At 34.6% G+C, this 17,733-nt stretch overlaps 2 protein-coding genes across 2 annotated transcripts; one reads left to right on the top strand and one right to left on the bottom strand.

The window, feature by feature from the left end:
- The first annotated feature begins 269 nt into the window (after positions 1-269).
- On the top strand, positions 270-4,374 carry LOC117928651 (O-fucosyltransferase 20-like). The gene is made up of 6 exons (XM_034848603.1): positions 270-1,043; positions 1,389-1,557; positions 2,173-2,262; positions 2,576-2,859; positions 2,987-3,245; positions 3,669-4,374. The coding sequence occupies exons 1-6, from the start codon at positions 475-477 to the stop codon at positions 3,906-3,908; spliced, it is 1,611 nt and encodes a 536-aa protein (XP_034704494.1). The 5' UTR covers positions 270-474; the 3' UTR covers positions 3,909-4,374.
- Positions 4,375-5,125: 751 nt separating this feature from the next.
- Positions 5,126-9,821, bottom strand: LOC117928650 (linoleate 13S-lipoxygenase 2-1, chloroplastic-like). The gene is made up of 9 exons (XM_034848602.1): positions 9,427-9,821; positions 8,380-8,648; positions 7,627-7,864; positions 7,235-7,549; positions 7,066-7,151; positions 6,838-6,948; positions 6,401-6,702; positions 6,032-6,298; positions 5,126-5,945 (listed from the first exon to the last, which is right to left on the bottom strand). The coding sequence occupies exons 1-9, from the start codon at positions 9,785-9,787 to the stop codon at positions 5,186-5,188; spliced, it is 2,709 nt and encodes a 902-aa protein (XP_034704493.1). The 5' UTR covers positions 9,788-9,821; the 3' UTR covers positions 5,126-5,185.
- Positions 9,822-17,733: the final 7,912 nt, after the last annotated feature.

Here is a 17,733-nt window from a genome sequence, read left to right on the forward strand (position 1 = left end):
TTACATTTTAAAAAATTAAAAATAAAAATAACTATTTTTGTTGTGTTGTTAATTTTTTTATTTGAAAATTATATTTTGAAAATATTTTTATTAAAAAAATAATTTTAATATTTAATCTACTTCCCACGTAATATTTAAGGAAAAATTATTTTTTATCTAAATTATTAGATGAAAAAATAAATTAAAAAAATAAAAACAGAAATTTCCCATTTAAATATATATATATATATATAAACCCACTTTTCAAAACCCAAAACCCAAACCCAAAACGGTCCAAAAGAGACACCTCTGTCTCTCCCCCCCCTGCTTCCTTTCTCTCTCTTTTTTCTTCTTCTTCCCAACGCGGATTCACTCGGTTTTCGTGTTCCCGCGGCCTACTCTGACGTCTGAACCCCATTTTCTCTCTCTCTAAAACCTCTCTCTCCCAGCTCTGGAGAAACCAACTGAGCAAGAGCCTCTGTTTTCTATCTTACAATGGCTAAATCAAAGAAAGTCTCTTACATCTCCGTGCCTTCACAAATAATCAACTCTCTTTCTTCTTCCTCCCTTCAGTCTCTGCTTGTCTCCCCCAAGAAGTCCTCCAGGAGCTCAAGCAAGTTCTTTTCTTTCTTGTTCAAGAACCCAAGGCTCTGGTTCCTTGCTTTCTTTCTTTTTGGCTTCATAGCCATGCTGAAAATGTGGTTCAATCTCGAGCCTTTGATCCCCTTCTCGCCAAACCCTTGTGGTATTACCCAGTCCCAGGGGATAGTCTCTGCTGGGTCGTTGAGTTCTCATCTGGGTGTTAAGGAAGATGGGGAAAAGAGTGAGTTCTGGGAGCAGCCTGATGGGTTGGGGTACAGACCGTGTTTGGAGTTCAGCAAAGAGTATAAGAAGACGAGCCTGGAGATTGTGGAGGACAGGACCAAGTATTTGATGGTGGTAGTCTCAGGTGGGATGAATCAGCAGAGGAATCAGATAGTTGACGCCGTTGTGATTGCCAGAATTCTCGGCGCTGCTCTGGTTGTTCCCATCCTACAAGTCAACGTCATTTGGGGTGACGAAAGGTAAAGAAGAAGAACACTGAACAGCACATCTTTCCTTTGATTTTTTTTCTTTCAACCATAATTCTAGGTTTGTTTGATTCAAGCATCTATTACCATTTTGATTCAATTTATCAAACACCCGTTTTCAATGCCTTCATAGTTAGTACCATTTTTTGGTTTAGTTTCATGATTGTTTGTCATTTTGGCTCAATGAATCCAATTATTTCATTGTGGTTCAATCCACAAAATGCCCATTTTTGCATTATAGCTAATCCCAATTAACTCTGTTCAGTTCTTTGACTGTTTCATAGATGTGATTGCTTATTTGGTTTTTCCCCTTTTGTTCTTTTGTTGTTTGGGTTGTAGTGAATTTTCTGATATATTTGATATGGAGCATTTCAAGAGAGTTCTGGCCAATGATGTGAGAATAGTTTCATCATTGCCGTCCACGCATCTGATGTCAAGGCCTGTAGAGGAGAAGAGAACGCCACTTCATGTCTCTCCTCAATGGATCCGTGCACGGTACCTCAAAAGGGTAAGGGCCATTGCTTCCTTTTCCTTTTCTCCTTTGAAGTATCCACTTTGGCTTCTTCTTGGATGATTTTCATGTGAACCGTTGATATAGTAAGTAAAGCAGAAAATGTAGGAGAGCAGACAAGAGGTCCTTAATGGTGTTAGTTTGTGATTAGGCATAAATGGCCCACAATTCAATATTGGTATCATAGAGGCTGAGCTTTGTTGTGGGCCTTGTTGGCGTTGTTGCCTCAGGTGTATTTTGAGCTCTAGAAAAGTTGTATTCTGGTAGTTAGGGAAACATTGAATTGGTCGAGTCTCAAGCCGCCATCCATGTTTTACTGAATTTTCAGTTTCAGTAATATGGGGGGACAGTTAAGAGTTTGAGCTGTTGAAATGGTTCTATTTTTGTAATGGACTTGATCAGCTTATAGGCTGTCTGTTTCAGTCATTGGTTAAATTCTTGTAGTTAGTAAATGTTTGTAGCTGGTGGATGGATTGTCCTTTTCAGAGGAATAATTTTCCTAGAAGATTTCTGTCAAAGTTTCCATCAGTAAAAGATTTTGCTGCTGCTTAAAATAGTAATATTTTTATTCATTTAGAAGTTATGGTGATGTTATTCTGTTGGTTTCTGCAGCTTAGGAGGGAAGGGGTTTTGCTTCTACGCGGGTTGGATTCAAGGCTTTCTAAGGACCTCCCTTCTGATCTTCAGAAGCTTCGATGCAAGGTATTTGTGGGGTTTCATTTTAGTTTTGATGTTCAATTTTGTTTGATATTCACGCCTTTCTATTGGGAGAACCTAGGGCTTGCAGAGCCAAAGAACTTCATAATTGGGATGAGCACAGAATATTTTCTGGAATTTTGAAAATGTCTTAGATTTTATACAACAATCGCTTATCATCATAAGGAATTTCCTGTTTATGGCAAATATTTCTCAAATAATTCATGAGAGTCTAGCTTTATCCTAGCAAGCAGTGTTCTTCCCTTCTATATTTTCCTGATTTTGTTCTTGTTCTTTACCTCATCTTGCTTGATTGTAGGTGGCTTTTCATGCATTGAGGTTCTCGCAGCCAATTTTGGAACTCGGTAACAAACTGGCAGAGAGGATGAGGAGCAAAGGACCTTACCTTGCCCTTCATCTACGAATGGAAAAGGATGTATGGGTGAGAACAGGTTGTCTTCCTGGTTTGAGCTCTCAGTATGATGAGATAATAAACAATGAGAGGAAACTAAGACCCGAGCTCCTAACTGCTAGATCAAACATGACTTACCATGAAAGAAAGCTTGCAGGCCTCTGCCCCTTAAACGCCTTGGAGGTTACAAGGTCAGAATTTTAACTCAATTCTCTGATATGTGTATATATATATGCCCTACCAAGTGCCTTGGTTTTTTGTTTATAGTTTTGTAGTAGACTGAAATGTTTGTTTGGATTCATATGTTGTATGTTTTAGGCTGCTTAAAGCTCTTGGAGCTCCAAAAAGTGCAAGGATATACTGGGCTGGAGGGCAACCATTCGGTGGGGAAGAAGCTTTGCTGCCATTAACCCAAGAGTTTCCTAATTTCTACAATAAGGAGGACCTGGCCTTGCCTGGTGAACTAGAGCCATTTTCAAAGAAAGCCTCCTTCATGGCTGCCATTGACTATATTGTTTGTGAGAAGAGTGATGTTTTCATGCCGTCTCATGGGGGAAACATGGGCCATGCAATTCAGGTATTGATGCCATCGCCATTATTTTCAGCTCCGACTTATTTGTCACTAATTTCTAGATTGTGGTTAAAGTTAATAATTCACAAATATGGAAAGATCAAGAGGGAAAAAGAAAACTTGCCAAAAAGATCCAACGTGATTTCAATACCTTCATGAGAACCAGAACCATCATTTTCAGCTCCAACATATTTGTTGCTGATCTATCAATTGAAGTTGAAGTTGATAATTCGCAGGTATGGAAAAGCCAAAAAGGAAAAATAAAACTTGCCAAAAACACCCAAGCTGATCAACCAAAAACATATTTGTTCTTTCAATACCTTCTTGAGAAGAACATGGAGCATATATAATTGTATAACACTGTCATTTTAGAAGACGAGAAGAATTTAAGCTACTACTCCTACTGACTAAAATTTGTTGTTGATGCAGGGGCATCGGGCTTATGCAGGTCACAAGAAGTATATAACCCCGAATAAAAGACAGATGATTCCTTACTTTCTGAACTCTCCTCTCCCTGAAGCAGAGTTCAACAGGGTTATAATGGAACTGCACCGTGATTCCTTTGGTCAGCCAGAGCTCAGGGCTAGCAAAGCTGGAAGGGATGTTACAAAGTACCCTGTCCCTGAGTGCATGTGTAATAGTACTTCAAGCACACATTCCATGTTATGAGATAATTGCTACAGCTTCCCACATGATCATACCACGATAGATATCATCATTGGACTGATGAAATCTCTTCAACATGCCCCTGAATCCAAGGTCCCTTGAGAACACAACAGTTGCTCATCTTTTTCAGGCTGATGATGCTTCTAAGGAAGAAGAATGCCGCCTTGGAAGGGCAGTTTTGGATGGCATGCTCTCTCTGCAAGTACACTCTGATATTCATACTTGCATATACATATAGTAATTGTGCTTATCCTTGTATGCATGTCAAGTGAAATCAATCATGCAGCATGTCTTATGGCATATTTTTTTTTATTCTTTACTTAGGGCTGGGGGTGTCAAGGATAGATATATTTGTGTTCTGCTTCATTCTTTTGTACTGCATCCCTGTTTCACAGGCCAATACATGTATAGTTGTACATGAAAGTATTCTATTGAAATTCAATAACATTGGGTTCACAACTTTGTTTTATTTTACGAGTTATTTCATTGTAGTACCTAGAACAAAAACCGTTAAAAGTGTATATGAGTTCCAATTTTTCACTTTTTTCTTGAAGATATATTGTCTCAAACAAGACTCCCATGAATATTAGTATATCCCCAAGAATTTTTCATCTTGCATCCAGTTCCGCTTCTCAAGTACAGAGGTATGCACATTGAAATGTGCAGAAATTGGTTTGAGTTGAGTGGAAAACAGGTATTGTACAGCCCAGAAACTAGTGGGAAGCACATGCTTTTGCTGTAGTTTCAGGTATGCTGTGTTTGCTACCTTGATTGCTAAAATGTCAGGGGAAGAAGAGAAAATTACCCGAAAATCTAGCTGCGACCACTTCAATCCCACCTGTTATCACTTATCAGTACTTTTCCCCCTGTTTTCTGCATTTTTCAATGCTAACCCCATCTAATTCTAGGCTTTCACATTCATGTTCCACCCCTGAACCCCTACAAGGCCATCAGGAACTTGAATCAGGAACTGGCATGAGAGGTAAGATTTATTTATTTGTTCTTTGGGCATGTTCACTCTATATGCATGGATTTTTCTTGTTTTTGTACTTCTTTCCCTTAGATGTCTAAATGCCCTGTTTTTCGCAGGTTTAGTTTCTGTTTCAGACATGGCATGACTTTTTGAACATTGTAAGTAAATAATTTAGATTTCATAAGATTCGAGAAACTACCTTCCATTGAGGCAAAAAACAGGGTAAGAATGTTGGAAGTTCTCGAGGCATGGAATCTAGATATGCTTATTTATATAGCTATTTTATGATACAGTGTAGCATCATAAATTAGATAGAGATGCTATTAGGAACTCCCATTCCTGTGACCCCTGGTTTTGAGAATGGCTTCAAGAGTTCATATGGAACAACCCCGGCTCCAGTTCTGTTCTTCAGGTTCAAATTGGTGTTCCTCCCGTCAATGATCCCCTCAAGCTCCTTCAATCTGCCATTGAACAGTTCAAATGCAGCCTTTATGATTGGGTTTTCTGTCCAAGATGGCTCCATCTGGTCACCGAGGTACTCCTCATCTGGTGAATGACTCGACAGAACATCCAAAACTGCCATAACCTTTGTTGCTTGAATCTGTGAAGGGAAGCACTTTAACAAGGCAATTTCTGGCTTATGCAGAAAGTTCTTGAACTCCTCATCTGATGGGTCCTCAGTTGGCATGTTGGTTCGAGCCATTGTGGGCCGATTAGGAAAGTACCCGGCATATACATATTGACCGAAGTTCACAGCTGCATGGTGCCCTGCTGTAACCCAGATTATGGTTGTTAAAACATGGATTAGATCTTCTGGGGTTTTCATGACATGCCACCATGGCTCATCCTTCTTGTCTGCATGCCCTTTGGTTCGAACTTCTGTCCACCAAGCTTGTAGCTCCTTATCAGACTCAACCAGGCTTGGGTCTGGGTAGTAGTGGTTCACATAGTCCCTAACCCACTGCTTGATGGCATCCCAAAGGACTAGACCGTCGTTGGCAAAAGGGTAATCCTCAATGGTGAGCTTCAGCCCATGCTTAGCTGTTGGATCCTCAACTGCCATCCCCCTGAAAGAAAACGACAAATTCTGATTCAGAGGTAACCAAATAGAGTACAATATCTTTTATCATATCCTTGAAACCATCTCCTATACCTTCGGATCAGGTCAGCAGGCAAAGCTTCCATGTCAAATCTCCAGAGCTGGTCATAGGCAGCAGAACTGAGCTCAATGGCATACTTGCCCGGCGAGAAGCAGCTCTCAATGATTCCACCTGCATTTATGAGGCTTTCCCGAGCAAGAGCATTGATCTCCATTGTGTACCTGAAATGAGGATGCAGGAGTCTATAGATTGGGTGCATAGCGCTTAGTTGCCGGTTAGCTGCAATGATGTATGGCTCAGTACAGCAGTGAGTCCTTAGCCTGCAAAAAATACAATCCCAACCAAGTGGTGTCAGCTTGTTCTGATTGTTGAATTGGTAAAAGCCCGGTTTAGACAATGAGCAGAGTCTCAAATCATTTTACCAGTGAACAACAAGCTGGTGATAACCAGAGTCGTGAGCACAAACATGAGCTTTGGCCAGCCTCCATAGCCAGCAACTCGTGCCATCCCAGCCTGGTGTGAACACTTGCTTCCACTGGGGCTTGTCACCAACTGGCGGCCTAGTTAGCTCGATTGCAAGAGGCCTCAATGTGCCATCCATGGTTAGGAAGAACAGAGTTCGAGATCCATACAATGTAGTCCCTTCAATCTCCCTCACTTTGGTCACATAAGGTAAGAGAAGGTCATGATAATCCAATATGAACATCTTCTTCTGTTTCAAGGCCTGCAGTGACACACAACAACAGAACCAGTTCTTCAAACCCCCTTAAGATCTTACTCATACAAAGCCCAAAAACGGAGCTAAACGCAAAATGGGGTCTAACTAAACAAGCTTACAAGGGAGTAGAATGGGCGTTACCTCATCAATAGTCATGACCCCTTTGATCTCTCTCTCGATCAGTTTTTCTGTGATCAATGATTCTGGAGGACCATAGATCTCAGGATCCAGTTTACTCTTCAAGGGCCACTCCTGCATGAGAAGGCATGGACCATAGGCTTGAATTCATGTGAATTGATAGGGAAAAATGGATTGTTTGGACTCTTATCTCCTACTACATTACTCATGCGTTTGACAGAATGAACATACTGTAACCAACTGAAGGCTATACGGGTTGAGACCAGCAAGAGTCTGCCGAGAAAACTCCTCATCCCTGAACCAAGCAAATTTATCTCCTGCAACAGAAGAACACGGATTCACCAAGGACTCGATCCATCTCAAGAAAAAGGAGAGGAAGCGAGGAAGAGATCAGGCATACTGTCGATCAATGCAGGGGTTTCAAAGAGCAAAATATCTCCTTCTCCTTCAGCTATGGTCTTCACCAGTCTTGGGATGATTGACTGAAAGAAGTTCTTGCTCTTGGGCAGGCGGACTCCTTCTTGAAACAGTAAGTCTATGGCAGAGAAGTACGGAAATCCAAGGTGTGGATCCAGCAGCATGATCTCCACCTCAGGCAGTAGCGCGTGCAGCACTGATTTCAGCGTCTTTGTCGAGAATGTCATCTGCTTCACTTCTTCAAACGCTTCATCCCTTGGCACATACACACTGCTGCTTCTTGTCTCCGACAACTGGTCTACATCAATCAGCTCAAAGCTTCAAATAAATTGATCGGCAAAACATAATACATAAATAATACGACTCATTACATACCTTTCTTGCAACTAGGACGCCCAGTTCTGCATCTCCTAGGGTAAGGATGATCCTGTCCACCAAGAATAGGACGGGCAAGATCCTTACTATCATCAGGATCCCCAAGGTCATTGTAAGTGTCGTAATCATAGATCCTATCAGACGTCTTGCGTTCTCCCTTTCCATTTCCGCGCAGATTCTCCAACTCTATCTCCCTTAGCTTCTTCAACCCGCTTGGTGTATCGTCCGGCAAGTAAGACTATTTCATAATTCATGCACAAACATGAATTAAAATCTAGAAAATACACTTCCATGCATGTCGTATTCCCGTTTTTTCTTTTTAATATTGTTGTTACTCAAAATGATTAGTTGCAAGTTTCAATCCAAAGTTAAGTGGGCTTAGAAGCCGAACATGAAGCTAAAGTTAGGATGGGCCTCAGGCTGAGACTAGCCTGAAACTTGCCTCCCCTAACTAAGGCTAGTCGTAGTCTAACTCAAGCCTAACTTGACTTAATTTGTTTATGTTCCTAAAACTAATTGATGATTCTCAAGGTTAACAATCTATTAGAGCGATTACATGAATAAAAGGAATTATGTAAAGAGATATTAAGAGAATATAAGATCTCGTTGGTGAAGAAGATTCTTCCAGTAGGGAAGGTTGCAAACAGTCGGGTCGGGATTGGCCCTTTTAGCTTGAGTTTTAGTGGGCCTAGGTCCCCCTTAATTAACCAAAAAAACGGAAATATATAAGGGGAGATTAAAAAGATATAAAACCTTGTTGGTGAAGAAGATTCTCTTATTAGGGTTATCAAACTTGGAATGAACCCATGAGTTGCAATTGATATGAATGGGGCCATTGGGTAGTCCATCAAGCACTATGTTGTTGAGGAACATCTCCTTGTGGTGTTCATTCTCTACCAAAATTGCACCAACCTCTCCAAAACCTGCAGGAACTGTGAATTCACTCTCATATATTACCTCCTCCTTTTCATGCCTCACTTTGTGGGCATACCCCTTGATTGTTTCCCTCTCCAAGCCCTTCCCTATTTAAATTAATACCACAAATAATTATAAAAATAAAAAAAAATAATATTTATACATTTATATATATATATATATATATATATATATATATAGAGAGAGAGAGAGAGAGAGAGAGAGAGAGAGAGAGAGAGAGAGAGAGTGGTAGAGCCAATATGTGTGTGTGAGAGAGATACTATAGTTGTTTTCCCTCCCACTTATATATATAGAGTGTGTGTGAGAGAGAGTATATATATATATAGAGAGAGAGAGAGAGAGAGGTAGAGCCAATATATATATAGAGTGTGTGCGTGAGAGAGTGACTATAGTTGTTTTCCCTCCCACTTATCCCTCCTACTTATGTATATATATAGAGAGTGTGTGTGTGTGTGTGAGAGAGAGAGAGACATAGAGAGGCTATTTGTTTTCCCTCCCACTTAATGATTGTTTTGGACACCTTTTCGATTGTACGTACAATTACTATAACAAATCAGCGAGACAACTATTGTTTATATTTGAATTGAATCTTTAAACAAAATTTTGTTCTCAAAGACAAAATTGAAAACTGATTTTAAAATTTAAGAACTGTTTTCAAAAATCGACCTCTCCTTTTCCATTTCAAATTTCAAGAGGCTTGTCTTGTAATTCTAACTTTTTTTGAGCAAATTCAAAACATGCATAAAGATTTAACATATCTCATCATCTAGGGAGAGAAAAAAAATGGTGCAACACCACTGAGCTTGCAGGATCTAAGAGACCAAATCCCTCTTTAACTACTATCATTTTCTTCCAACAACTTACCCGAGTCGACCTCTGCGCTAACAAGCTCCAAAAGCAGCGTTTTCCCTATCAAATCCTCATAAACATCAAGAGGCTTCGTTAAGCTTAGATCGGACAGCAACCCTGCAGCAGTTGCCCTAACAATCGCCTTTACCGGTACCGCATTCCCCTTCGACGTCTCCACTTCTCTTGCATGAATGGCAGAAGCTCTTATGCAGAAGCATTTTTGCTTTCCATGGAAATTTCGGGTTCTCCTGGTGGGGAGATATGAAGGGCTGCTGATACTTCTTCCATGGCTGAGGATGAAGGGTTTGTGTAAGAGGGAGGAGGATTGCGTAGTGTTGAGTCTATGGAGCTGATGATGAGAAGCATTCATCATCATCTTTGGTGAAGATTTCAAGGAGAATAGATAAAGAAGAAGACTCTCTTTGATATTTCTTTGTATGTATCTGTATATAAGCTAAAGCCAGAATTTATAGAGGTAGATCCAGAGACGGTTGAGCAGTGAAATCAACATGATGAGAAGGCTGTGAAGTGAAACCAACATGATATATCTGCATGTTGAGATCAATAAATAAATAAATAAATTTTAAAAATAAAAATAAATATTCAGTGTACTTTTTCTCACTATGAATCATTGAATCTTTGTTCTTCTGATTGGCCTTCACTTTGTTGTTTGATCATATATTATTTTTAATCCTTCAAGCACATGTCTATTATGTCTTTAGAGTAAAAATAAATTGAGAAGTTATTATTTGTTTAAAATATTTTATGTTTTGACACTTTAATTTTTATTTTTTTTTGAAAACATGTTTGGAAACATGTGCTTCATTTTCATTTGAGAGAGTTTGTGTTCCAAAAAGAAAAAAAAATCAATTTAATATTCTCAAATTTTTGTTAAAAAATGGAAAAAAAAAGTTCCACAAAATATGAATAAGAATATTAGGTTTGGAATATAAAAGAAATACCAAAAATTATAAATTTTTATATTTAAAAATAATTTTAATTTTTATTAATTAAATATATTTTTATGATAAAGAAAAGGGTCATTTTATGAAAAAAGTAATCACAGGATGAGTATAGTGTCAAAAAAAGTAATCACAGGATGAGTATAGTGTCAAAAAAAGTAATCACAGGACATGTACAGTGCAGACCTGCCAAAAACTAAGGAATCAGTAATAAAAAAAAAACAAAGGCCAACTGCTCATGTACCAGTTCACCCACCCCACATTTATCCTTTGATTCACTTATACACCCCGCCATTGATGAAACTATAGGTGTTTATGAATACATGGATGATAAAATATCGATATTTACGGATGTATGAATGATAGGATAAAATATCGATATTTACGGATGTATGAATGATAAGATAAAATATCGAAATTTACGGATATATGAATGATAGGATAAAATATAGGTATTTATAGATATATCGATGATTGGATTTTATAAATATACCAGAATATATCAGTGGAAATTTTGATATGAAATATTAATCAGATAAAATTTGATTAAAATTTATGAAAATAGTGAAAAAAAACTATAAAAAAATAATATAAAAAATAATAACAAACAATTGATGTTATTTTATTAAAATTTTTGATAAATATATGATATAATTTGTAATATTTAGTAATAATATTCATAAATTGAAAACATTTTTTATATGTGTCTATCTAATTTGGATGTGTATTCAATAACATAAAATAAATAATAATATATATAAGTATTTTTTTTATTAAAATATTGATAATTTTATTAAGATGTTTACATTTAGGAATGTTATATATAATGTTTATAATGTAATATATATAAAGATATGTCCATTTATAATCAAAATAAAAATTGTTTGGGTGCCTAATTAAGTGTGAAGTCTTGGGTTCAAACCCTTGCCCTTGCACCCACAAGCATGAAAAAAATTTATTTTTTAAAGGTTGAATATATAGTAAAAATGTCGCTTTGTCGTTGATAAATTGACATGCATAAAATTTACCTATTATTTTTCAAAGGTTGAATATATCACAAAAATGTCGCTTTATTATTGATAAATCGATGAAAAATTATTAACCTTGTGAAAATGTTGTCTAACTAAAATATCTAACCCTTATATACACTGAAGGCTACTAATATTCGATATGTGATATATCAGGGAAAAATTGTTGATCTAGTCCAACAAAATATCTAACCCATATATCTATCAAAGGTTGTCAACATTCAATATTTTGATGATATAATATATCGCTAAAATGTTGCTTTATCACCGACATCCATAAAATTAATACATTTATTTTTTAAAGGTTGAATATATCGCAAAAATATGGCTATGTTGATATTCAATATTTGAGTGATATATCATCGAAATATCCCAACATTTTCATCCATGCACTCTACCAGCTCACTCCCCCATGTGACCCACATTTTGGCCCCCCTCCTCTCTACTCCCTTTTCTCTTGTCTCTCATCAACACGACCTATTAACCAAACCACACATACAAATAGAAAAAAAAAATATATATATATAAGATTTTTAACGTGGTTCGACAATCAATGTAATCCCTACATTCACGAAGTGTACCATCACTTAACAATTCATCAATAAAAAAAAACCGAAAAGAGTAACAATAATGAAACTCTAAAAAAAAAAAATCTCTCAATTACGATCACTCTTTCTAAAAATTAAAACTTCAAACATAAAAGGTTAAATATATAATAGGGATATACTCGTCAACCATCACATAAAAAAAATCCCTATAGGACACTACCCTTTTCAACTCTAAGCTAATCAAACTCTCTAACATCCACGTAAAGTGCAACAAAACTAATTTAAGCTTCACAATCCAACACTATGACCTCTACCCATTCTACAACCTACCTTTGTTATCTCTCTCTCTCTCTCTCTCTCTCTCTCTAGACCCTCTTCCCATGAAACCCATGTCTCTATCTTTGGTTTCTTCCTTCCTTCGTAACCATTTCTTCTCCATACCCACTACAACTCCTTTCTCGCCTCCCTCATGCCAAATCTGCACCATCCTTGACACACCATGGTCGGTCACAACTCGCACTCGGTGTTGCCACCGCATAAGCTACCAACCACCACACGACGTATGCTCCAATGGGTTTAGGTTATTTGGTTCATGCATTTACTCTAGGATTTATTTTATGTTATTGCATGGGCCCATTTCTTGGTTATTGGTTGAACTATGGATACATGGTTGAAGAGAATGGAAGGTTCGGAAGGTTATTTTAAGGACATGAAACCTTAGGCAATGGCAGAGGTAGTGGACGGTTTCTTGAGGGACCTAGAAATTTCATTTAATGAAAATAAGTTATAGAAATTTTTCTTAAAATAAAACAACTATTGTAAAATAAGGATAAATGCAACACAGATAAAGTAGTAGAGATAAATTATATATTACTTTAATAATATATTTAATGGAAAGAAGTAATCAGAGAAGAGAGTCAAGAAAGTTGAGAGAATGAAAGACAAAGAGAATGAGAAAAAGTAAGAAGTTTCTTTCTTGCTTAGGGATGTATATTACAGGGGATGGGAAACCTTTTTATAGGCTTTCCAAATGACTTCCATTAATATACCCATTAATGAATATTAATGGAACTCATAAATAACATTAATAGTTTCCATTAATGAGTATTAAAGGAAATCATAAATAATATTTAATTAACATTTATTATAATTAATGTGGTGACATTCATTACTTCAGTTATAACACTCCCCCTTGGATGTCCACTACATTAAAGAATATGCCTCATTAAAACCTTATTAGTAAAAAACCCTATGGGAAAAACCTAACGAAGGAAAAAAAAAGTACATTATTCTTATAATTCTTTAAGTTGCTCTTGGTATGTTAGGGTTGTCTCGTTCAAAACCTTACTAGTAAAACCCAGTAGGACAAAACCTGAACGAAGGGAAAAAGAGTACAATACACTAACACTCTTTTACAAGCATACTCCTCGTCATGTCAATATCCTTGAGTTGACACATTCCAATCCTGTGTATTAACTTCTTGAATGTTGAGGTTGACAATGATTTTGTGAATAAATATGTTAAATTATCACTTGAGTGTATTTGTTGCACATCAATTTCACCATTCTTCTGGAGTTCATGTGTATAAAAGAATTTTGGTAAAATATGTTTAGTTCTATCTCCTTTAATGTAACCCCCTGTTATTTGTGCAATGCATGCAACATTATATTCAATTAATATTGTCAGGTCACCTTTGATAAAGGAGAGTCCACATGATTCCCGAATATGCTGGATCATAGATCTTAACGATATACATTCACGACTTGCTTCATGAATAGTCAATATTTCTGAATGATTTGATGATGTGGCCACCATTGTTTGTTTGACAGATTTCTATAAAATAACAGTACTATTGCAATTAAACACATACCCTGTTTGTGACCTACCTTTATGTGGATCTGAAATATATCCTACATCTGCATATCCAAGCAATTGTTGCGTTGATTCCCTTGAGTAAAATAAACTCATATCAATAGTTCTACGAAGATGAAGTAATGTAAAGATATTCTACATTATCTTCATTCATAGTTTTAATATGATATCCATTTTTGCGGATATCTTTAAAATTAAGTAAATTTCTTTTGGATTTGCTAGAATATAAAGTGTCATTTCTATGGATTCTAGTTCCATTTGGTAGCGTCATGTTTGCTCTTCTAGAGTCTTCAACTAAGTTTATAGTACCAGATATGGTACTTACATTAGCTTTTATTAATGTCAATTCGAGAAAATATATTTTATCTCGAAGAATTGTGTGCGTGGTTGCACAGTCTGCGAGACATATATCATCCTCATTTATCTTGAGACCAAATAACACATGGATTTTAGATATAACTAATATTAAAAAAATAAGGTATAATGTAAATGACAAAAGAAAATCAGATGTAAATATAAAACATAATACTATATTATTTGATTTATAAAGTAATATTAATCAATGTTAATCTTCTAATCATTTATTAAATAGTATGTTTTTTCATTGGGACCTTCAAAGAAATCAATGTCATAGTAAGTTAGGTCCAATCCATCACCATCGATAAAGTTCATCTCTATCTCTTTTCCTTTTACTTTTATTGATGTTTGGTAAAGGTCGACCAAATGTTTGGGCGTATGACAAGTACGCAACCAATGCCCTTTCATACTACATCTATAACAATTATTCTCGTGGTTCTTAGGAGGTTTATCTTGTAAACACTTTCCATTTTCTTGTTTTGCCTTAGTATTGTTCCACTTCTAGTGGTGCAATGAGGCTTTCATTTTCTGATTAGTACTATAAGAACCATGGTATCGGGGATTTCTTCCATGACTACGACCATGTCCTCGTCTTCGTCCACATCCACAAGTTTGGGACAATATTGCATTCATTTCAAGGAATGATTTAGATCCAATTAGACGAGACTGGTGATTTCTCATCAAAAACTCATTATTTTGTTCAGCAACAAGAAGACATGATATTAATTCATAATATTTTGTAAATCTACGCTCTCGATATTGCTGCTGCATGAGCACATTTGAGGCATGAAACATAGTAAAAGTTTTCTCTAACATGTCTTCTTTTGTGATTTTTTCTCCACATAGCTTTAATTGAGAGCTGATTTTGAAAAGTGTGGAGTTATATTGACTAACAATTTTAAAATCCTACAATCTTAGGTGCATCTAATCATATCGAGCTTTTGGGAGAATCACAGCTTTTTGGTGGTCATATCTTTCCTTCAAATTACTCAATAGAGTAAAAGGGTCATTTACCGTAAGATACTCATTTTTTAAACCTTCATGGAGGTGATGGTGAAGGAAAATCAGTGTTTTTGTGTAATCTTGTAGGGATGCTTGATTTCATTCTTTGATCGTAGCTTTAAAATTCATTACATCAAGATGTATTTCAACATCAATGATTCAAGATAGATAGTTCTTTCCCGAAATGTCAAATATCATAAATTTGAGTTTTGTGAGATTCAACATTGTCAAATAACTTCATATATATGACAAAACAATATTATTAGAATCAATTATAATAAATTGATAGCATTGGTATAACTTTGATTATAAACAAAATCAAATAATTTGTTTATAACCTTTAACAATATATAACAAAACAAATCAACAATAATATAAATATGTAAAATTTTATTCTATACAAATAACTTCAAGTTTAAGATATGAAAATTACCTTCAAAGCAATTTGTATTGATAACGTGTTGTAAAATAAGGATAAATATATTGCAAATAAAGTAGTAGAGATAACTTATATATTACTTTAACAATATATATAATGGAAAGAAGGAATCATAGAAGAGAGCCAAGAAAGTTGAGAGAATGAAAAACAAAAAGAATGAGATAAAGTAAAAAATTTCTTTCTTGCTTAGGGATGCATATTATGGGGGATGTGAAGTCTTTTTATAGGCTTTCCAAATGACTTCCATTAATATACCCATTAATGAATATTAATGGAACTTATAAATAATATTAATGGTTTTCATTAATGAGTATTAATGGAAATCATAAATAATATTTAATTAACATTTATTATAATTAATGTGGTGGCATTCATTGCTTCAGTTATAACAACAACTTTATTATTATTATTATTTATAAAATAATTTAGAACATTAGTTTTTAGTACATCCAGAAAATTGTTTTTCATAAAAATTCAGAAATTAATTTTTAATAAACCGTTCAAAAAAATAATAATAATAAAGTCCAAAAATTCCTTTTCAATATTCCCCTTAAATATCTCTTAAACCTTTTTTCTTAAAAAATAATAAACTTTTCTAACAAATTTGATTTTCTTTGTAAATTTTAAGATAAAATTGTAAAGCTCTTTTGATTAAATTGATGAACATTCTTTTTTTCTTTAAATAAAGTTTTTTTTCAAAATCATTTTTTTAAAAGAATTGAATAAAAATTGATTTGGAAATAATTTTCATAAATAAAAGTTACAAAAACCTTTTAAATAAAAATTGAATTGAATAATAAATTAGTAAAAAAATGTTTTTCTAGATAATATCCAAAAAAAAAAAATTCTTCTTTTAGAATTGAATTGAAACTTTCCTTTTGTAAATAGAGTAGTAAAAACCTCACTTCTTGGCAAAATCACTTCTCCTCAATAAGAATTTAGTCAATACTTTTTTAATAAAATTGTAGAATCTTGTTTTTAAAAAAAATAATATGATCAATTCCTTTACAAATAAAATCAAATTGGAATATTCTTTTGTAAATAAATTTTTAAAAATCTTTTTATAAATAATTTTTAATTTTTTTAAAAAAGAAATTTTAAATTGAAATAATCTTGTGAATAAAATTATAAAAATTCATTCTTACTGTAACAAAAATAAATAAAAATAATTTTCTTGTAAATAAAATTAAATTCAAACATCTCTCATCCAATAGAACTGTACTCAATAAATTCTTTTGATAAAAATAAGAAAAAAAATCTTTGAAAATAAATTTGAATAAAGTTAAATCTTTTGATGAATAAATGGAAGCTTTGTGAGTAATCAAATTGAGGTTATAATGTAAATAAACTCTTTTAAGATTTCTCAAAATTATATTGTGTTATGTGGAAGAATAAACATCTTTTTTAATAAATCATTTTACACACTCTGTCTTATATATATATTGGTATATTTTTGTAATTTGCTTTTTTTACCTTATGATTAATTAATTAATTATCATAATTTATTCCATTCATTTAGTAATGATCATAGGTGTACGGGTTTAGAGGGGTGTTACAGGTTATTATTGTAGTTTCCCGATAAGTAAATTGATTCTCAAATCCATTTTTGGTTCACAAACTTGTCTTTTCCGAATAAAAAGTCATATAGGGTTTTATTTCTTATTTCATTTTCGTTTTAAAACTAAATTAAAATAAGTAGTGTCTCAAATTTTTTCAAATAATCAGTTTTTCATAATAAAAAGTGAATCTCATCAAGTGAGACGCACATGAAAAATGCTAAGTTTACATATAACCTTATTCATTTATGCTACACTTAAATTTAATTTATTTATATTTAAATATTTTTTTCTTGACACTTCAACCTTCCGTGTTCTTATTTTTTTATATCTTTATTTAATGATGTAAATTGGAGTATAGAAATCAATGACTCCCATGAATGTTAGTATATCCCCAAGAATTTTTCATCTTGCTTCCAGTTCAACTTCTCAAGTATGCAGATATGCACATAGAAATGTGCAGAAATCGGTTTGAGTTGAGTAGAAAACAAGTATACACATGCCTTTGCTGTAGTTTCAGGTATGCTGTGTTTGCTACCTTGACTGTTAAAATGTCAG

This window comes from Vitis riparia, chromosome 13 (assembly GCF_004353265.1).
Source record: "Vitis riparia cultivar Riparia Gloire de Montpellier isolate 1030 chromosome 13, EGFV_Vit.rip_1.0, whole genome shotgun sequence".
Lineage (NCBI taxonomy): Eukaryota > Viridiplantae > Streptophyta > Magnoliopsida > Vitales > Vitaceae > Vitis > Vitis riparia.

Coding starts and splice junctions, on each gene's coding strand:
- LOC117928651 (XM_034848603.1), top strand. CDS start 475: ATGGCTAAATCAAAGAAAGTCTCTTACATCTCCGTGCCTTCACAAATA. Junction 2,263..2,575: donor TTCAGAAGCTTCGATGCAAG/GTATTTGTGGGG, acceptor GCTTGATTGTAG/GTGGCTTTTCATGCATTGAG. Junction 3,246..3,668: donor ACATGGGCCATGCAATTCAG/GTATTGATGCCA, acceptor TTGTTGATGCAG/GGGCATCGGGCTTATGCAGG.
- LOC117928650 (XM_034848602.1), bottom strand. CDS start 9,787: ATGATGATGAATGCTTCTCATCATCAGCTCCATAGACTCAACACTACG. Junction 7,550..7,626: donor GCGTCCTAGTTGCAAGAAAG/GTATGTAATGAG, acceptor TGATTGATGTAG/ACCAGTTGTCGGAGACAAGA. Junction 6,299..6,400: donor CACCAGCTTGTTGTTCACTG/GTAAAATGATTT, acceptor TATTTTTTGCAG/GCTAAGGACTCACTGCTGTA.